This window comes from Simochromis diagramma, unplaced genomic scaffold (assembly GCF_900408965.1).
Source record: "Simochromis diagramma unplaced genomic scaffold, fSimDia1.1 OVJJ01000343.1, whole genome shotgun sequence".
Taxonomy (NCBI): Eukaryota; Metazoa; Chordata; class Actinopteri; order Cichliformes; family Cichlidae; genus Simochromis; species Simochromis diagramma.
The window spans coordinates 4,561,994-4,584,516 of NW_024386831.1; the positions used below are offsets into that span (position 1 = coordinate 4,561,994).

Sequence of the window (22,523 nt, forward strand, 5' to 3'; positions counted from 1 at the left end):
TAAAAACTGTGAAGTCACGCCTGCAACAAGGAAAAACAGACAGTTTTTAGTATAATTACTTCAAATAAATGTATTTCTTTCACCTAATAGATTGAATTTTCCAATAGTCTACCCCACCCAAATATTAGAGCAGTGTTTTACAGCACTTATTGCCAATTTTTGTCCTTGATGCTTCCAAGGTTAAACAATCAAGTTTAAGTGATGAATTTTGTTTTTTACGTTTCCAGTACCAGTTTTTTTTTTTTTTTTCTAGTGTTCAGTTGTAGACATTTCCCTGACACTCCTTCCTTTTAAGTGGCTTAACTTACCCAACATTTAAACCTACGATGTAAATTACAGCTTCTGGAAACACTGCTAAGTCTGTTTTTTTCAAGTTTTAATCTGGATGCATAACACTGTCATAGATAACATCCAATCAGGAAGCAAATGCAGGTGTGTGTCAACTAGATGTCCTTCCCTGATTTGTCCCTTTTTGCCAGAGCTGACAAAGACTGTTATAGACCTCGTGTGTAAATGCCAAAGCATTCAGGGAGCAGAGATGTATCCTTCTGTGCTCTAAAAAGAGAACGAAACTCTCCTGAAACCAAGTTACAAAACGAATGCATGTTTGGAAGTGTGTATGTACGTGCGCGCACACACAGAGGCAGAAACACATACGCAGTGAGGGTGGCCTTATTTGCTCTGAGGTCAGCTGTAAAATCTTGGGACACACTGTGACTCACTGACTCGCCCTCAGCCCTTTGTCCACTGGCCTCAGGGCAGGGCTCTGATAAACACACAGCATTTCTTAAGTCTCGGGCCTATCTACACTGGCACGCTGATGCATCCTTTTGATTTCTTCATAAATGTTTATGCATATTGACCCAAGTGTTGCAATCCAATATCAGTTTTATTTATTGGAATTTGCACTTGTTAAATATTTACTGAGACGAGTTAGTAAAGAAATGAATTTTCCATAAGCAGCTTTTTCAAGCAATGTTTACCATTTTTTTTCCCTGTCTTAAATAAACTCACCAACTAAGTAATGATTATTTTATCTCATCAAGCCTTAAAAGGAATGGACATAAAAAAAAACCTCCTTTAAACTCGTGGATCATGTCACTGATTGCAGATTGGGTCCTCGCGCAGTGCACTCAGACATGAGTGAATCTGTAGTTTGTCAGGCTTTCTATGAAGACTGTCAGTGATGTTTCCTAAATCATTACTTCCACAGTTTGACGTACTGTTTTGAGTGCATAAGTAAGTAAACACATGAAGTACTCTATGAATACCTGAACTGTGTGCTCACAGTTGTCAAATAGCTGAGCGTGGATTAGTGCAGACGTCTTGCACTCGTGCGTGAGATAAGATAAAGAACTTAAAACGTATAGACTGAGCACGATGTTGGCTACATAGGAATATGAAACCCTCTTCAGCCAGTAGAAGGCAGACTCTTTATCAGCATGCGCCATGATGTCAATGCTACTTAGCTTGGCACTAATAAAATCAGACATTGTGTTGTTTAGTATATGTGCCTGATAAGTGTTGTTTTCAGGGCACTGGAGGCATTTCTTATTGTATTGATACTGTGGTCATTTATTCAGCTTAGTGAGTAAATGTTCTCTTTCTGCTGTTTCTTTTCAAATCTCAACGCATGGGGAAATGTTAAAACCATACTATTTTCCCTTCCTGCAGCGAACATTCATACAGTTGATGCTATAGATGACAAATGCACTGGGAGCTGTCAAAACTGTGGCATTACTCTGCTCTTTATCTTTGTTTTCCATCTTTATCTGTCTCACTTTCCCAAGCTTGTCTTTTAGCACATCATGTTTAACTGTCATCCTGATGATGGTGCGTGCTCTTTCGTATTTTCTCTTCGACTCTTTCATGGGTTGCCTGTTTTTGTTTGCTGCTTTGTGGTAATTCAATCCTCTTTGCAAAGGGCCCTAGAAATGAAGACGAGGGATAATCTTCTGGTACACCGAACAAGCTGGGACTGGGTTTCAATCAGACTCAACCTGCCCAGGGAATTACAGAGGTGCTCAGCACAGCGCACATGTTGAGCAACTCGGATCTTTATCCGTCCATATGTGTACGTACAAATCTTGGCCAAGCTGAACTTGTCAGCAGTATTCAGAAGAGTAGCCATCAATAGAAATCTGACGTACCTGAAATCTGCTTCCTGATTCATTACGCTCCATATTTCATATTTCAAGAAGCATGCTAATAGGTCCAAGGATTTTTCTGATGCCTTTTGTGAACAATATTTACTTACCCTCTGTTCAACTCTGTAGAGGATTTCTGATGACAGATCCAGAGCTTTGGATGGATTTGTAGATTGCTCAGGGGTGTGTGTGTGTGAAAGTGTGTGTTTTTTATTGAATTTTACCCCGGCATACTTTAAAGATTTAATTTTAGTTTGCAAATTGCATCATGTAAAATACAGCTTATAGCCTTTTACATACATTTGTTAATTTTTTGATCATAATATATAATTTTCCACCAAGAAAAACAGCTTGGGATTGACAAAAATAAAAACAATATTATTGCTGTTCATTCAGAATTATTTAATTTTGAATCTCTTTGGCATTTAGCTGCAGTTCTATGATGCTGCTCAAGAAAACCTGAGCTGGAATGATTGTGACCAGAAGATTGCTCATGTCACGCCAACCATTCAAAAACTCTCAGCATTTCTTTCTTTAATGCCATCTATGTAATTAATTTCAGCCTTTTCTTCTTTGCGGCACTCCTGATTGTACTTGATTGCACTGATGGGTTTTCCATTAAAAGGGTGCATAAAAAAGGAGGACTTCTTAATTGTAAAATACTGGAGGCAGTGGCGAATTTCATTTATGCTAGCCTACCATTGTTCAGAGGAAAAGCTACTGGGAATACCTGACATGACTCGTTATCTTTATTCTAATTTTATTTTGAACCTATCAAGAAAAAAATCTGATCGTTGCAGGTCTGGTCATTGTTTTCCAATTTAAACCCCCCCAAAACATTAAATGAAAATGCAGGATTGGGCAGGGGTCAGGCTTCAAATCAAAGGAACCGCTGTTGGCTGACATCTCATGACATGAAAAGAAAATGGCACTTGTTTGTGCTGAGTGTACTGTATGTGTCTTAACATGTGTCTTAAAATTGTAAATCAATTCACTTTCAATTCAGGTTTAATTATAGCATTTATTTATAACAGTCACCTCAAGGTATAAGGTAAAGATGCTGCAATAATAGAGAGAAAACCCCAACAATCAGATGACCCACTCTGAGCAAGCACTTGGCAACAGTGGGAAGGAAGGCTCAGGGAGGGGTGGCCATCTGCTGCGATCGGTTTAGGGTGAGGGAGATAGAAAAATGACACGCTGTGGAAGAGAGCCAGAGATAAATAATTACTGATGAATAAATAGAAAATGGTGTATGAACACATAGAAAGGGAAATGAGGCACGTGAGGAAGAAACACTCATCATGGGAAGTCCCCAGCAGCCTGAGGGTTCAGGGTCACCTGAAGCCGTAACTATTTGCTTTATCAAAAAGGAAAGCTTTAAGCCTGAAATTAAAAACAGAAGGTGTCTGTCTCCTGAATCCAAACAAATTCTTTAAAGGAAGTTTTGAGTCACCACATGGAATTGGCTGGAATTTTTTGGTTTCCCTGCAGAGAAAATGTCTTCATTTGTGTGTCAACGTTGTCTTCAGTTGTGTTTCTTTTACACTGCCTCACAATGCTTCTGTCTGAATAATGAACATGAGTGATAGAAGAAAAGAGTCCTTATTGCTTTGGTCTGGCTTAGACAGGAGGAGCAGAAATCAATAGGAGGAACCTGTTTCCTTTCCGTCTCCTTGGAAAGTCAAATTCTGGCTTATTGACCATTCCTATTTGCAAGACACTGTGTAACACAAAGCCCAGTCTGCACCATGTCTGCACTCTTATTTTTAAAGAATTTTTTGTGCTGTAACCATGGTAGCCCGAGGCATTCGATCTCAAAGAAGAGAGCAAACAATTGTGACTTGCCATCTTTCTCTTTAAAGTTTGTTCAGTGTGTTTCAGCACTAAGGTGCGTCCACATAGCCTGTGTGGGGTACCAGACAGACTCACTTCACCTATGTCAATGTGCAATTCCTTCCTGTCTGCTACTGCTTATCAGCCTCGGCAAGAGGAGCATGAACAAACACAAAAATACCACAAGACTCTTCAGGGAAACTCTGCTGGCCTCACCACATGCAGTAGTAGTAACACAGGTCGGCTGAAAAGAAGGAGATTGGGAATATCTGATTGGTATCCCCAATGGCTGGTTGCAAGCTAGAATTGGTCAGGTAAAGGAGGAGGACAGGCTGAAAGGATGAGCTGCTGCCCTCATTACCTTTCCTGGCAGAGTGACTGTTTGTTGACTGCTGTGCTGATAGGAGAGGGGTTAGGGTAGGTCCCATTAGAGGACCTGTTTTGATGAAACTCTGTAGCTTTCAGAAAACAAACCTTGTTTTTTTTCATCCCAGCTGCAAAAATAAAGTGGGTGATTTTTAAAATAAATATATATATATATATATATATATATATATATATATATATTATATATATTTTATATGGCCTTGAAATCTTATTAATTCAGTTCTGTTCCTTGTGTATGCTGGTATGGTAATGCAGGAGTTAACAGTGTCACTTTACTGGAAGAAGGTTCCTGGTTTAAGCCCTCCAGCCAGGAGAGGCCTTTCTATAATTCCACTCTGATTCCACCCCCCATTTGCTTGTTAAGTTATCTGGTGAATTTGTAGTTGTCTGACTGTGTCCTTCCTGTGATGGACCGGTGATCTATCCTGCTTCTACCATGCCTCTTTGCCTGCAGCCCGCAGGAGATGGCCCTCAGTTTGATAAGCTGTAAAAAAAAAAAAGATCTTTCTTGTGCATTTTTCGTTGTTTTAACACTTGTCTTCACTTTACTTAGGATTTCCTTTTGTCTTATTTTTAAGTAAGCCATTAATACAGTGGTTGCCTTAAGCATCTGAGTAAATGGAGGAAGACTGGGACTTTACCCCAGAAGCAGAGGCAGAAGTGAAAATGGCATAGGCACTGGAAATGTTGAGTGCTCACATGCAGCTCTAGCAGGAAATGGTTTTGGGTTGCATTGCATGTGTGAAAATGTCTCTAGAGAGCTCCGAACTTAACCAGTATTCTTGGAATTTTTGCCTTACAATGTGACTTGCTAATCTAGCCAAAGCAGATCTAGGACAAGTCCTGAGAATGACAGTGAAAATAACAATAAGTGACAAACGTGGCTATATTTACCTCAGACCTTCTCTGCAGAATAGGCAGCATAGGTGGAAATTGTCATGCATTCTTTAAGACAGTTGAGCACCACCACTTACTGGGGATCCATAGCAAAAGCAATCAATTTTTGTGTCTGTGTGCATTTGCGATATTATACTTTTTCATTGTGCCGGATTGCGCGAGTATTGATTCACACTCCCAGGTTTCAAAAATCACTCCTCTCTGTGCTCGTACGTGAAAAAAGCAGGGAAGGTAGAAAACACTGAGTGAGAGATTGCAACACATCGATTTATTTATTACATTAGCATGCGCAGAATCCATAAAGACATTTTTAAATGCTGTGGTTCAAGCTTTGACCATCTGCAAACCCCTTTTGGACAGATATCCAACAAACCAAAGAGATCTCAGTGGGTTTTGAAGTAACTGCACTGCTGCAGGCGAGCATAACAGAGACCTGACCTAAAAACAGCAGGGATGAGGACAGAGAAAGCTATTTCCCAGCAGCACACAGAGACAGTGATTTAACATTCGCAACGGTGGTTAGTAGAGCTCAGAGGGTTTCGTGTCACCTTTTTTTCATGGATCTGACAAAGCCAGCTTTTATAAATATTAATGACATTAGAGAACGCTGTCTGTGCAAAGCTCCATTGTCCACTGATCTTAAAAGTTGTGACCTCAACCGCCTAGTGATCAAGAAAGTTCACCTCAACAGGCCCGGTTATTTAACACTCTAATGATCCGGTCTCGCAGTTTGTGCAATAAATAATTTGATGTGCTGCAGTCCAAGCCATCGCTGTGTGCAGCATGCTGGGAAATTTGTGCTGCCTTCACTCAGTCTTTTCCTTCCAGCTGCCACCTACCTGGATCTGATCTGCTTTTATGTCGCAGGGGAGTTTTGCTGGTGCTTCCTTATTTTCAGTGCAAGTCCAAAAAAAAAGTATGCCAAAAGTAGAAGTTTTATTTTAAGTTATTGCATAAAAATAAAATATGTGAGTAGCTTTTCTGACTAAATATTTGCATATTTCGAATTATTTTGTCAGGTCACACGGCGTGCTGTTCTTGTGTCTAAAGTGTAAACGGCCGAAAGCTGACTGTCAGCCGTTTACACGAAAGTCTTTTAAAAATTATACTGCCATGCAACTTTACCTTATCTCAAAGCCCGAGGTTAGAGTTTGATGCTGTGACCTAATTTCTTTCCTCACAAAAAAAAAAAAAATCCATTTTACTGGATGCCAAAAGAAGCCGAGCACTAAAAGTTGTTCTTGTCCCACAACAGCACATGGAGTGCCAGCTGAACCCGTCATCTTCAGTGAGTTATGTGCCCTGAAGGACGAGCCGGGGCCGTGCAGGGCCATAAAGGACAGATACTTCTTCAATGTTGACTCCGGACGCTGTGAACTCTTCGAATATGGAGGCTGTGGCGGAAACCAGAACAATTTTGAGACTTTGGAAGAATGCGAGGAAACATGCCTCGTCTCGGGTGAGTCTAACTTTTTTGGCTGACTAAATTTTTTTTTTTTTGACTTTTTTTTGAAAACTCACTTGAGCAGTGAACACATCAATCAATCAATCAATCAATCAATCAATCAATCAATCAAGGCTTTATTCACCACGTGCAGGTTGCCCTGCAGTGAAATAGGACCCCCCGACCTTACACACACAACACAGACATCACATGGGGATACAGGTCGGAGATCTGTAGCATTACAGAAAAAAACACTATACACTACAATGGGAAAGTACAAGAGGAAAAAAGGAGACCTCTACTCATGCTGGGGTCCTGGGAGGACAGCATGAGAACAGGAAACAAAAAAACTCCTCTGCATAAAAAAGCACATAAATGTCCACAGCACAACATTATGGAACACGTGACAAGCCACAGGGTTGGGTGGGGGGTGAGGAGTAATCCGAAGCAAACACAGCAGCCATCCTGCCCAGCGCTACTATTCCAGCATGGGCTCAGACCCGCCGTGTTCCCAGGAGGGAACTAGCATCGAAGACGTTTGGAAAGGGAGGGGGGATGAGTGTGTGCATATTCAGTGTATATGTATGTGTGTGCGTGTCCAGAGTTCAGCTGAGACAGTGTCCTTCGCCCTGCTAGGCTAAGTAAACAGTCTTCCAGCCAACCTGGGTGGCCTTGCATGGAATGGGAAGGAACAGACTAAACACAGCCGTTATCAGGGTGTTTTTGTTCGGCTCCAGCCTTGAGACCGCAGCTGGCGCCGAAAGGGTATCCGCATGAAGTGATGGTGCTTTTTACTTTAGTGCAAACAGCTCATATGAATTTCAAAGCTGTTCTAACAGTCCAACACTGGTCTCTCAATCTCCCGTTGGAGAGCCGTGAGCTTCTCCAAGATGTGATCCAATTTGCGCTCAGAGATGTTATTCCGAGCGAGCCCTTCCGAGATGTAATCCAGTTTGCACTCAGAGGTCTTATTCTGAGTATTCACGGCAGCTGTAAGCTTCTCCAAGATCTTATCCATGCTACACTCAATGAGCCCATTTTGAGAAACTCATGCCTCGTCCCATCATTTCAATCCCAGCGGGCAGCCTTGTGGGGGTTTGAACAGCCGGTTCCACTTTCTTAATTCTTCGATAAGTCAGGGCCAAGCCAGCTCCGATCAGCAAGAACCCCGTTACCATGGCTCCGAATAGGTAGATATCTTCAGTACTCAGGCTCACCCGAGCCCAGACTCCTCGTTGAGAAAGGGGTGTCAGTTGCATTTAGGGACCAGTTGATCAAATCCATAATTCCTCTTTTAGGTTTTAGAGAACAGACTGTGAGAGAGTGTTCCAGGGAAAAGTAATACAAAAACACGAGACTAGACAAGGACATAAGAGGCTAAGCAGGGAAGCTAAGGGAGAGGAGAAAAGTGCGACCGCCTTCGTCAAGAGCAAGAGCAGAAAAAAAGGACACCTATGACACACAGATAATTTTTCATAGTGAGCACGCTCAGACCGAGGATCGTGGCACTGTTGTTGTTAGCAAAGGATCATTTTTGTTTTCAAGGACTGCTGTTCCTCATTAGGCTTTATTGCCTCCTTGGGCATAAAATCCTATTATAAAGTCATTCTGTTGGTATGTTGCTAACACGGAACATTGCCAGCACATTAATTCTGAACAGTTTTGCAGAAGCCATCTGGTTAATGTATAAAAGGAAACTTGGAAGATTGATTTAAGTTTCTGGGTCATAATTATGTATAATTTGACCTTTTTTAATGAAAACTACCCAGCTTGACCCTGAAAAGGTCACTTAAAAAATTCACAACTGTCACCTTTTTTACTAGAGGGTAAAGATCTTACAGATATTTGAGAGAAATCCCCAACAGTCAAATTACTATGGGTGACTGCTCGGGGATGGTGGGAAGGAAGAAATTCCTTTTAACAATAAGAGACCTCCAGCAGAGCCAGGCTCAGGAAGGGCCTGAAGACAGCTGGGAGGTCTGGGGAAAACACAAAAGTTAATGACATTCAGAATTACTATATGAAGATACTGTTAATGCTGAAGTTTATAGAGGATGACCCAAATGCTGCACAAGCCTGCATACAAACTAGAAAAAATAAAACACAACAAAACAAGACTATTTGGGTGAATTTTAATAACAAACAATACCCAGCATAAACAAAGTATGGCACAGTCCAAAAAACAAACAAAAAAACATTAAAAACATTTAGGAGGAGTAAAATAAGACCCGTAGACATGGCTATTTATACACACTGGGGTTGATAAGGAAGGTGGAGACAGGTGGGGAATGAGGCATAACTAAGCGTAATCATGATCCAGGAACTAGTTATCCGAATACATCAGAAAATCACAGACAACCATTATTGATAAAAACACTGTGACACACAGAGGTAGTGGAAAGATGTGATTTTAGTGGGTCATGGGAAGTCCAGCAAAGCAAAGTCTGTAGTAGCATAATCAAGGAGGGTTCAAGGTCACCTGGCCCAGTCCGAACTATAAGCTTTATCAAAAAGGACAGTTTTAAACCTAATCTTAAAAACAGGCGAGAGACTGAAGCCAAACAAGGAAATGGCTCCTTAGAAAATTTTAGCATGGTACACTGATATCCTCGTCAGATATGACATTTGAAATTGGTTGTTTTTAGGCAGGAGACAAAGCTACCTTGCAAGTAGCTTTTATCACTAAATGGTAATTACATTAATAACAGAAAATCAGGATCTTTTTTTTTTTTTTTCAAATTGAGAGGGCTGCAAAATATTAGTCAGTATGCATTTAATAACTCCAAATGTGCTTCACATGCTGAAGCATGAATTTGCATCATTAGCCTGTCTATTGTGTGTAAAGGACATGAAAATGAAGGAGCAGCATTGTTCTTGGCTTTAGAAACTAAAAACTGTGCCTGTTTTTCCAAGGATTATAGCAAGAAACATGACTAGGATTAGCAAAGTAGCTCCATGGGTGCTAAGGTATCGGTATTTGTGCCAGCCACAGAAATCTCTAAAGTATTCATTATTATTAATGCTGAAATATATGTGCCATATTTCACTTTTGCATTCAGGATGTGATGCAAAAAATGTATTGAGCGAAAGCTAACAGAATATATAAGAATATAAGAATCTGTCTATCCTTCAAGCTCGGGTCCTCTACCAGAGGCCTGGGATCTTAAGGGTCCTGCGCAATATCTTAGCTGTTCCTAGGACTGCGCTCTTCTGGACAGAGATCTCAGATATTGTTCATCTGGGATCTGCTGGAGCCACTCGCCTAGATTGGGAGTCACTGCACCTAGTGCTCCGATTACCACTGGCACTGTTACCTTCACCCTCCACATCTTCTAAAGCTCTTCGCTGAGCCCTTGGTATTTCTCCAGCTTCTTGTGTTCCTTCTTCCTGATGTTGTTGCATATTGATTCTTTCAGTGCAAAATATTAGTGTTCAAAAACAACTCTCTGTCACACTAAACAGTTATTTCTATAAAAATAAATGCAGTGTATAATTTAACCTTAAGCTAGAAAGCAACATGGGAACACTCAAGTAAAGTACCTTTAAACTGTGCTCCTGAATAGCAAGTAAAAGTGTTTTCATGACATTTCCTTATGAGACCACAAAAGGATCTTGTGGAATAAAATAGTGGCTTCCTGCTGTTGCAAGAAGGCACTTTTAGTTGTTTTAGTCTTGAATGGCCTGTGAGCCTGCAGGATAGCTGTTTGTCTTATGCTGGAGCTCGGGATTACCAGTTACCTGTAGACACAAAGCTAGTTAGTCCCCTATGCTGGTGTCACAAGTTTGCATTTCAACAGACAAACACCCATTTTTTTTTATCCTCTTTATATCCCTGCTGTCTGGAAATAATATTCCAGAGCCACACCTCTGAAATCTCTGGAGCACTTTAAAGCCTTACAGGCCTCGTGTACATAGTTAAGGTTTCTAAGCCCAAAAATACAGTTTAATTCCCCAAACTGCCAAAGCTGTGTTCAACATCTAAAAGTGAAAGCAAACAGGAATCTGCTTACATCATGCAGTCATGCACCACAATCTGCCGGTAATAGGTTCATCAGAGGCAATATAGCCATTTTAAATTGCATTTAGATTAGATAAAAACTATTACTGGGAAACGCATGCATCAACCATATATACAGCAATCAAGATTGTACAGAAGGAAGAGGGCAAGAAGGAATGGCTTTTATAAGTAGTGTGCACATAGGCAGTGCTTGTTTATCTGTCTGAGTTGCTCGAATAATTTTATGATGGGTGCAGATTCACCTCAGACTTACCGTAAAAGATTTGGGATGACTTTTTCTGGCTCAATTAGAGTGAAATCAACAATCTAGCTAAAAATACTTTTTGTCCCACTGGGTTCTGACTAGGAGGGAAGGTTTTCTCTATGGTAGCGTTCCCAGGTAAAATCAAAATGCAGATGTAAAATTGTGGATATTTATAACACTGCTGCGGCTATTTCTCTCTTACTCCTCCCTGCAACATTGTGTGAGATGCCTGCTGCATATAGAGAAGATTGCAGATACTTCTATAAATTCCCATTAGGCTGTTGATAGCATGCAATCAGTGTTGCCATAAAGCACACCTGCTATTGTGCGCCAACTGTCAGATTGCAAAACAGACAAGTCGAGATGAGTTGCTTTTTTTCAACTCCCTTTTTTCTTGGTGAGATGGAAAATTTTATTCAACCCTCATTATTGCTAAACTTCGCTTAACCTCCACGCTGCAAGACGCAAGTTCAAACACGTTATGCGGTAGCTGTTTTTCTGTAGTGTGGCGTGACTGGGCTTAACGGATATACACACACGCACATACAAAAAAAGCTCAGAACTAAATCCTGAGTGTACTAAAAGTAAAGGTAGAAAGGCCACTCTGAGTATGAGTGTGTGTTTGTGAAACTATGAGTAAAAGATGGACTAAATAAAAGGAGTGACAGGACCCCTTCATTGATCCCTGCTGTATCCTCCCAAATCAATTGGTGACGGTGAAAGCACCGTGACACCTGCTAAGTGCAGCCTTGACAGCACAGCAATACATCCTGTCACTCATTGCACTGCACTTAGCTTTTGTTAAGTGGGACGAGAGTAATATATCATAAAACTGTCGCACTTGAAAAGCAATCAAAGCCGCGATAATTAGCCCCGTTCACAATTGGAAGTTCAATTTATCCACAGTCAGGTTGTGCCGCAGCGCCTCACTTCAGAAGCACTTCAGGTGAATTCTGAAGTATGTGTTGTGAAAAACACTTGAAGTCGACAAAAGCAAATTTGGGAATGGGTGAGGAGCAGTTTTGTCTCGGTTCTGGAGCTGCGTGCAGAATGTATAGCATATAAATAATACACTTTTAATACTGAAGCATGTCTGATCAACGTGGAATATGTTTCTCTCACAGTAAGAAAACTTTACTTTTAGCATGTTATGGGATGCTTAATGCAGTCAAACAAGAGGATCATGAATGGATTTGCATCCTCCAACCATTGTTACATACCGGAAATGCCTCCATTTGATCCACACTATTGCGTGAGGCCACAGGATAACTGGTCTGTGTCTAAAGTCTCACACAAGTTTGAAACTTGCAGCCTTTTGGTTATAAAGAAAATATCACTGCATTAAATGCAGCTATAAATGTAACATATCTGTATGATGTCATTTAAAGGGCACTTCCAGGACGGCCTTTATTGGTTTTTGGTTGAACAAATAAAAACATGTTAGAGCGCACTACAAGCAAGGGACAGCGTGTAGTGGTGGCTTTTATCTAAATTGAATCGCACTTTCAGGAGTGTATCCTTTTTTTCCAGCGCTGGGTGATGACTTTGGTTTAAACTCAAAGTCGAAACTACAATGAAAGGAAATAAGCCAACAAGTTCCTGTTTCATTCATGCTGATTCACAGCAGGCTTTAAATGCTTACACACACAAATATAAAGGAATCTGGTGCATGTATCATTCAAGAGCTTTAACTTGGTAACTATGTTAACTCAATACTTTTCACTTACGTATTTCTTTCACATACTGTATAGGTAAGATTGCTTTAAACAACTCAAGCCATTCATAACGTAATTAAGTTGCCTTCAGGTCCACATTAGTAAAACGAATATCACATTTGTGTTATTCAGTCTGATGGGTTTGTAAATTAATTTGAAATTAACCTAAATTAGCATCAAAATTTCATTATCACTACCTGTTAGTGTGCTCTCCACTATCCAATTGGCCTTTTACAGGATATGTTTGTTTGTATGATGGAGCACATTAAATCCTTCACTCAGCGACTCTGTATGGTTTTGCCAACAGGAATACAAAGCTAGACTCTTTCACAATGAAACCTTGAAAATGTCATCACTAATTCTCAGGAATCAGATCTTTAAGATCCAATGTCTTCCTCTGTGTTTTGACTCGTTCTGTGCAGCAGGCCTGTCAAATCAGCAACCCTTTATTTCTCACAAACACTGCACACGGCAAAAAGTCTGCACACTCTGATTTGATTTATGCCACCTGTCCCTTCTAAACTTCGTTACACCAGATGACAAAGACATAGACAGCTTGTTGAGAATCTTCTTGTAAAGGTCAGAGACCGATGTGAGGAACATTGTGGCTTACCCCAAAAAAATCACCAGGTCCAAAACTCTTCTTTTAGTTTGCTTTGCCTTTTATAGCTAAGCCCGCACAGGTCAGGGAGACAAACAAGGGTTTCTCTGTCACTGATGTGCTTATTTGTACTTACCTCTTACATTCAGCGTGTGAGCACAGCTTTTTATACACCAAAGTGAAAAAAGAGATAGCAGCAAACCTGTAACTACACAAACGGTATTATATTGCTGGAGGTCTTTGAAATGTCAAATTTGTTAAGGGTGTGGAAAAGGCCTGTGTACTAAACAACATCATTATACAAGGGTAAGCTGTTTTTACATTGTTTTGCAGTGACTATTTGGGGACTGAATTATGTTTGGAGGTGGTTAAGTAAACCAGTAAATAAATCTTACCCCCGAAATCCATCATTTTTGTTGATTTGTTTATTCCTCACACTCCAGCAGTGTTTATGTATGAAATCTCAAAATCATAGAAATGTATTGTTTTTATTAAGGTTTTACAAATATGTTGTGACATTATTATGCTAGATGAAAATTAGCAAAGGCAATGTTGTAATTTCCAGATTTGCCATCTCACTGCTGCTGGACACAGTGGTACAGAGGTGTGTTATTTGGGCTGTGACATAATGATGTTTGACAGGTTAAAGGGTTAGTTCGTTTAGTAACAGCATTTTCTTAAAGGATTTTTATACCACCTCATCTGTACTGTACATGAGGCTGTGGATAATTTGGAATTCAGTTATAGTTTATGTAATTTTGTGTCAGATGTTACATTTAAGAGCAGCAGAAAGCCATTTAGAGCACATATTAGGCAATATTTGCAATACTTTAAAGAGCATAAATGTAAAAGCACATCCAATTAGGTGGCCCAATAGATGTATGTAATATCAGTTTCATGTACTGGAGTTACATCAGCTGCCCTGATTCTGTACCTCTACAAGTAGTCTTTTGTTTTCCCTAATCTGAAGGGTTTCCAATGAACCAGTAACCACAACGATGAGCATGACTGTGATTATAGTTCCCATCTAATTTGGGTTTCGTATGTTTCAATTAGAAGCTTCAATGTGGAGTTAAGGGAAATAAAACATATGCAGTAAGCAAAAATGCCAAACAATTTCTAGTTAGAGCTTCTTATTTAATTTCTTTATGCCAGTGAATTAATATATTGAAGCAGCTGGACAGTTGGTGAGTTAGTTAGAAATTCCCCACTGAAATCTATCCATTTAGTCTTATGGGAAACTGTTATGAGCCTTTCCACTGTTCACTGCATTCTTTCTGAGTCGGTCGGCCTGAGTCACTGGCAGATGAATTGCTAATGAAAAGAAAATGTTTTCAATAATAATTAGTTGCATTCTTGCTTAACTAACAGGCATGTGCAATTTTAGAAAGTAATTCGGGACCTTCCAATTATTGAGTTTTTTGACATTCTTTTTTTTTCTGCTGAGATAAGACAGACAATCATATAATATTTCTTCTCCTCGCAGCTCAGCCTGCAAGCGCTGACCTTTATCAGTGCTTATAGGGTGGAAGCTGCATTTATTTATTACTTTTCAATCACAAAAATAGCATAATAACAATGTAATCAGAAGCATATCGCAATATATTTTGAATGAAAAAGTTGCTGTTGAGATCTGTGTCTGTCATTATCAACTGGAATTCACAGGCTTCAATTATTTTTCCACCCTGAGTTTGTTTATTTTTCGTTATTTACTCTTCCATTACAGATCAGCTGTCTTTTCTTTCCACATGAGGCTTCACTGAGAATGTGTAAGCACAATAAAGACCTTTCAAAATACGGTGACGTGTACTGACAAAAAAAATATGAAGGAAGAAGCAGAAAGAAAGTAAATGAGCAAGCGAAGAGATAAAGAAGCGATGGGCTGATCTGAAATGTAGTCTAAATATTCAGCTCGTCCCATCAAAAGAGTCATTGTACATTGTTCCAAAATCTCATCTGTCTCCTCGTTCTGCAGATAACATTTAGGCAAAATATGAAAACATACATGTTTTTCTTTTTTTCTCCACACGTAATCCAGCTCAGCCCTCAGAATCTTTCACGGCTATCTTAAATATTAAAGTGTGCTTTGCTGAATGATGGGATGCTCTGTATGATTCATACCCAGTATTTGAGAAAAAAAATAAAAATAAAAAGCTGACCGATAATTCTCAAAACACAAATCATCTCTGCCACCTTCACGGCTTTAATAGTGAATTGTGCATTTGAATTATTCATCGCCGCTTTGCTCTGGTGAGTACGCAAGCCTGGCCCTTTGGCACAACTCTTTGCCCAAGCTTTTAAGTCAAAGTCACCTCATGAAATGTATTTAGATGTTACAATGATAGCATTTTAATCACAGTCAGCCTTCAGTGGAGAGTGATTATTCAAAGACTTAACAGATAAACCGAACAGACAGTGTGCGGCTTTAAGATATCACTTGGCAACCATATTAGTCCTCAGATGCTTGACCACAGTGACTTTAGACAGGTAGCAGCATTTATTTACGCACAGGTCAGAAGTCCCAGCAGAATTCTCATTTGGCTTCGAACAAGAGTGATTGATTTTGTGTTTTCTTGGCTTGTTAGCCAGTAAATCACACTCTCTGGGCGGCTAATTGTCGCAGTCTTGATGGAAACCAGTGATGGTTCATTCTGTCCATTTAACTGTTGATGAGCCATTTCAAAGAGTGCTGAAGTTTTTAAGCTCAGACTGTGTGTTTTACTTTATCTGTGCAATTATGTTTCCACGCAGCTAAAATATCACTTGAAGTAAACATTTATAAGCATACAGCTGAATACTAATGGATCAGTAGTGTGCTGATGACATGGCGTGCTTCCACCGATATAACTGCTGATAACTTTATGGATTGGTCATCAGGGTGCTTGGTTAAGGTCAGGGAAAGACCAGAGGAGAAACAAACAATGCTCACGTTACTTGAGAAACAAAGTGTTATTTACTTTTGTTTAAAACCACAGTCCGTTCGTAACCTTAGCCAAAGTCGATTCTGTTCATCTGGACGTAGCGTGGGAAAAACGTTTCTCGTCTAAGAGACTTCTTCAGTCTCCAAAGTGTTTTCGTTGCCTAACCTGAACCATAGATTGGTATTGTGAGCTGAGTGACCACCATCCACTCAGACCACCTTGATGCAGTTCATCATTGCAACTTCATTATTAAAACAAACAAACATGTCTCTGCATACATGGATAAAATCTTGCCTGCTTATCTACTAGACTCACAGGAAGCAGGCAGGCTGATGGTTCCCAGATTGCACCAAACGTACTGGAAAAACAGTTTGATGTAAATTCTTAGAGATTGGATCGACTTGTTTTTATAATTGAGGTTTACTAACTGAAATGAAAGTGCCACGATCAAATTTGTTTACAATCTTTTGCTGAAACATGTCTTTTTTTTTTTGTCCATTCTTTAGACAATGCAGTTACATTTCTGCTTTTGGATAAGCTTTGCACAGGGTTTTTTTTTTTAAGTTAATAACAATATAATATAGTTTGCTTTTCACATATTCTAACCTATTAAAATCCTTTTCCAGGTTGTCGTGTTGTTATTCAAGTAACACGAACACAAAATCTGATCTGAACATCCTAGTGTGTGACTAAAGTACCATTCAAACAGTGTCTTCACCGGTCCATGTAATGAACACATTCGACTGTTTTGTGCATAATTTACTCAGAAAATTAGTCTGGCATATTAAGTATGTTTTTGGAGACTGTGAGATCTCCACTAGAATGTAAAACAATAATTTGTGGGTTTGATGACAGCAGATGTTTGCACTTATCAATCCACTGATGTGAGGCTTAAGATGTTTACTTAATTTCTTTCACTGCCTTAACAATCTTTGGAATAAATATTCATTGAATAAAATGCATCACAAGTGTCATTTTAGATGTGAGGATAAAGATAATGATTACACTTTGATGATTATGCTTTTGCACCACGACAGGCATTTAGAGGATCCCATTACAATTTGATGTAATTGCAGAAGTATTTTAATAAGTGAATCACACACACACACTGTGTGTCATGGACTGAATGACTGAGGGGGCTTAGAGGCACATGTTCTACTCTGTGAAGAGCCACGCTGATCAGTATATTGACAGCTTGTCGAGTTGCACCTGTATTAGTTGACAATGCCTGTCTAATGCAAGCAGTGCATTTCATAGTATAGCCATGATTGGATTTCAGACTGAAATCAAGCTTTAGTCTGTTGCTTGTAATGATTTGAAGTTTTGTGACGGCTTATTCAGTTAATCAGCAGGGTTCCCACATCCTCCCATCTCTGCAGTGGTCCATACTGCAGATGTTGGGAATTTCAGATTAAAGACATGGTGACTGCTGAGTGCATGCATAAGCATCCTTAGTTGGATTACCGAGTAATAAGCTTTCAGTTAAAGGCATAAAGCATAAAACAAATCTGAGATACTGTGAGTAAAAAAGACACACCGGAGCAGATTCAGAATTTAGATGAGCATCTAACTGTAGCTCAGAGGTGTAAGACCCTGGGCTCAGTACTCCGACACTCGAGGGTGATATTATACGCAACAAAAAGTGGAGAAGGGTAGAGCTGAAGTAAGAAGTAGAAAAGATATGATAGAAAAGAAAGCAGAGCCTTGGCAGGAGGAGGGAATGTGGGTCACCAGGGACAAGGGAACATAAGGAAGTTCTTGCTGGAAATGTTGACTCTTTGCCTTCTGTTGGATTGTATCTGAAACTTGACTGGAGAAGAAATGTCACTGTACCACTGGGGAGGCAAAAAGTGGGACAGACTGCCCGGTGATTGCAAAGTGGTTCATGGCATGCAGTCAATTTACTGCACCTTGTACCGCGTACTGTTTTGAATAGGTTTATCTTCCCTCCCTGTGTCTTTGGTGTTGTGCCTGCTCCTTTTTTCTGTTTGGCAATTCTCATAAAGACATGTTTAATTGGATAGCACTGAACTTTTCTGCTCAAGGCCTTGCTTCGTACGCATATAAGGAAAAAGCCATCACTGACTTTATCGGATGGTATTGCATACTTTTGAAAATAATTTGCCACTCAGTTAAACTACATTCATAGCAAATGAAAACCCAACTGAAGCAGCAAAGTTAATTGTGTTTCTTTTTAGTTTCAGTTGGCTTTTTTTTTAAGGAAATCAATTTCAGAGTCATTGAAGCTTTATGTTCTGAATAAAAATGAAAGAAAGTGAAGTACCATTGATCCTACCAAACAAAGTGATGGTGGCTCTGTATGTTGTGGAATACTGAACACAGTTTGGCTCTTCTGTGGGACTTTCTTTAATGAAGAATGAACGAATGAAGTTTCATTGTCATGCATTTTATATTTCAGATAGGAGTCAAATATGGAACAAATCTATGGACTTTCATGACTCAGAAAATGAACCGAAATGTCCAAAACCATTTTTAAGAGCTTGAAAAAACTCAAAAGGTGTCTCACGTATTTAAACCCTAGTGGGGTTTGTCCGTCGAGAGGCGGTTGCTGACCTACTATTAATCATGTGTGCTGTCACATGATCCAAGGTGTGAAAAAAGGTGTATGTCGTTACACCAGAGGGTTTGGGTGAAACCTCTGTGACACCTTGCCTCACCCTATCATACGACATATTAAAGTCATATGCTATTATTATTACTATTTAGCAGCAAATTAATAATTACACGTTTCAAGAGAATTTATTGTAACTCTTCCCTCTTTTACTTTCCTCAGATAAGAAGAACCCATGTCATTTACCCCAGGCTCCCGGTCCCTGTCGAGGGCTCGTGTCACGCTTCTTCTTTGACAGCTCGAGTCAGGAGTGCAAGCAGTTCTATTATGGAGGATGTTTTGGCAATGCCAACAATTTCAGGACCATGGCTGAGTGTCAGGCAAAATGTCTAAATCCAGGTAGGGATGCACTTGCATTCACTAATGCAGTTCACTGACTGTTGTTTTGAAGCGTTCTCTGATTTCTTCCATAGTAATATCTGCTTTTGATGAAGTCCTACATGAGGACCCAAAGATCACAGCCTTTCATTACAGCTTAATGGTCTTTATCCTTTGTATACAGAGAGTTCTCTAATCTTTTCATAATGTTAGAATCTGTAAAATTGCATGTAAAGAAACATTATTTTTTCTCCCTCACAGAGTGGAGAATCCTTTATTTTCTTTACTTACTTTATCAATCATTTTCTTTTGAAAGGTTCCGCTGGCATCAAATTGTATATCAGCACGTTATTTTCAGCATGTTATATGTTGTCTTTGTACCGATTTTGATTAAACACATGGTTTGAATAACTTGCAAATCATTTGGATTTTGTGTATATTTTACACACAATAGCTTTCTTTTATTGGAAACATGGCCAGTTGCTGTGCATCAACAGAAAACCCATTTCAGTGAGGTGACATAATCAAAATAATTCTACCTCTGAAAATTAACTTTGTGATGACTTTTAGCTGACCGTGAAATCACATTCCACCTTGATTTAGCATTTAAATGGTTTTAAAGTGACCAAAGCATACTCAATTATACCAGACTTTAGGCATAAGTCGTTTAAATATTGAAATTTTGAGGAAAATAACGAGCAAGTCGCTCGGCTGTGACCAGTTCTGCCAAAAGACCATGTTGTAGAGAGAATCGATTTTAATTCCACACAGACGAATGTTTAGTTTCATTTATAGACGAAATGTTTGCAAAACAACACCTTTTCCCAGCTGATGCTGATGTAATTAAACGTGCTTTAATTATGATTGATCGGGGGGGATATAATTAAATTTGTTCCAACTATAGTAGGTCTTGATGCTCAATCATCCAGGTAAAAAAAATCCCCAAAGGTTGATTCTGTTCATCTGGATGTAGCGTTTTCAGGAGGAGAAACATCATGTCCAGATGAACAGAATCAACTTTTTGAGATAAATACAGCAGGACTGATGTTCTGTGGATGGCAGTCGAGACACATGTTCTCAGATGTTGCTTTTCTCTTTTGTCCGTGTCAATATTGTGAACCCTACCACAGCACCAGAATCTCCTTCTCCAAGAAAAGACGATGTTCAGCCAATCATCGAGACTGGTAACGATGACTGTACACTGCACTCTGCCTATCTTCTTCTTCTTTCACCTGTTCCCTTTTAGTGTCATCACATCAGGTCATCTTCCTCCATCTCACCCTATCCCTAGCATCGTCCTCTGCCACACCAGCCTTCTGCATGTCCTCCTTTACCACATCCTTGAATCCTCTTTGTGGTCTTCCTCTTCTCCTCCTGCCTGGCAACTTCAGTATATCCACTATCTCCCACCTGCGCATATATTCAAACCATCTCAACATTGCCTTTCTCTGTAATATTCTGTGTCTTAAGTAACTGATAAATATAATTATTACTGATGGCATCATTCCCCTTGCAACTGGGATTTAAAAAAAAAAAAAAAGAAAACGGTAAAAACCAGAATGAGATGGGCGATTGATGGAGGCATTCAGCCTATGTTGGCATGACTGGAAGCAGAAGGAAAACATGTCCAAAAATCAGTAAATACTGCACAGATGGAGAAATTGCTATTTAGTAATAAGTAGTTACATATGCATGTCATTAGTTAATTAAAGCTTTAGAGTACCAATTTTTTAATTTTATAAAGACGCAAGTAAGCTAATTCCAGTCTTTATGTAATCACTTTCCTGTCGCAATTCTCTGTTTTATGCACAGGTGCAAAATTTGCATTAATGATCACAACTGAGTCTAGCAAAGGAAGCAAATTTATTCACTGACTGATTGATGGCTTCCCATATTGTTGTATTTCAGGAGAACAAATTGCAAATGCACCTTTGGTGCAAGGGAATGACACAAATCCAGAGACAAACGGTAAGAAAATTCCACATTTTCAAGGAGAACTCAATGAGAAATCTTGGATGTAGCATTTAGAATTAAGGCTAATTTGATTTTATTCATGCAAACTGGTTGTTAGGTTACTATTCTTCATAACTCCATAAACACAGAGGCTACATTTCTGAGAATAGCCAGGATTTCACTCAATGTTAGTCTCATAAAGCCAAGTAACACGAGTCAAGAATGTGATATCAATAAAATCAGCCGGCTGTGTAGCTGATTTCACTTTTGAAGTAAACTTGATCAGTGAGAAAACTGTGAAAAGCTCTGCGACTAAGATACAGTCAGACAATGAAGCACAAAGCTAGAAGCAGTACACGTAGTTTTCATTTATTACACAGAGTATTAGACACGTGGGATAGATTAATGGTCACAAGGCATGATTAAATCACTCATCTTGTCCTCAGTCATTGTTGAATTCTGAAATATGCTCAGATCTGAAAGTAAGCAATTCCAGGCCATTTATTAACTAGAGCAGTTTGTGCTGCCAAAAACTTTTTTGTTATAAAAAGAAGAAAAGAAATTGTCAAGGTGCAGTGATGCATAGATGGTAGACAGCTTGCAGAATTGCTTTTGTTGTGAAAAGCAAAGGGCAGAAACAGAGTGCATCAGTGTCCTCTTCCCACAACTCGTTTGTTACTTTCCCACTCACTAATTTTCGGTGTATTCGCAGTGTGGGAGCATAAATCACAGCTGTCCTGTTGCAAGGCTGTTTTGTACAGCTTGCAGGAAAAAACTGGGAGACCCTGGCTCGTCTCCCATCGCCCTCAACTCATTCAAAGAGTTATAATTCTAAGAATTCAATTTCACTGTTGTCAAAAATATTGAGTAGAAGAGATTCAGGATAAGTTAGCCTCTGTAGTTCCACCGTGGAATCAATCTTTTTCTTTTTGAGGGTAATTCTTTGATTAAAAAAAAACAAAACAACAAAACAAAAAACCCAAAGAACTCGTTGATGTAATAAAGTGTCTCTGAGAAGTAAAGTTGGTATGAATGTTAAACTTCCTATGATTTCAATTCATTAATCAGGTCTTTAAAAGACAGATTTAGAAAGTAGGTTTTGGTGATATTTGATGTCACAGTTCACTACTACGATGAACTGAGTTTGACTCTCAAAGTTACAAAAGCCAGAAATGAGCATGAGAGAACGTGGTGTGCATGCTGACGTCTGTCTGCCAAGCAGATGTTGCCATGTTGAAATCAAAGAAATCAAATCAAAGACTGACATCTTGTGGCTGCTCAGTGAAGCACACACTTTGTCTCTGTGGATCTCAGACTTTTTCAGGCATGAAACAGTTCCGGGCAGCTCCACTGCCCAGAAAGTCATTAAAATCATCTCATCAATAACAATAATAAAAAAGGGAATATAAA

At 39.4% G+C, this 22,523-nt stretch overlaps 1 protein-coding gene across 2 annotated transcripts in view; it reads left to right on the forward strand.

Moving 5' to 3' along the window:
* Positions 1-22,523, forward strand: part of tfpia (tissue factor pathway inhibitor a) — a 42,206-nt gene that overhangs the window by 15,016 nt on the left and 4,667 nt on the right. Inside the window, exons 2-5 of one of the 2 annotated variants that reach the window (XM_040027593.1) lie at positions 6,523-6,726; positions 19,005-19,181; positions 20,291-20,351; positions 21,062-21,128. In XM_040027593.1, the coding sequence (XP_039883527.1) occupies positions 6,523-6,726; positions 19,005-19,181; positions 20,291-20,351; positions 21,062-21,128 (509 nt within the window). The remainder of the gene's footprint in view (positions 1-6,522; positions 6,727-19,004; positions 19,182-20,290; positions 20,352-21,061; positions 21,129-22,523) is intronic. The other variant, XM_040027592.1, reaches the window with a different exon arrangement.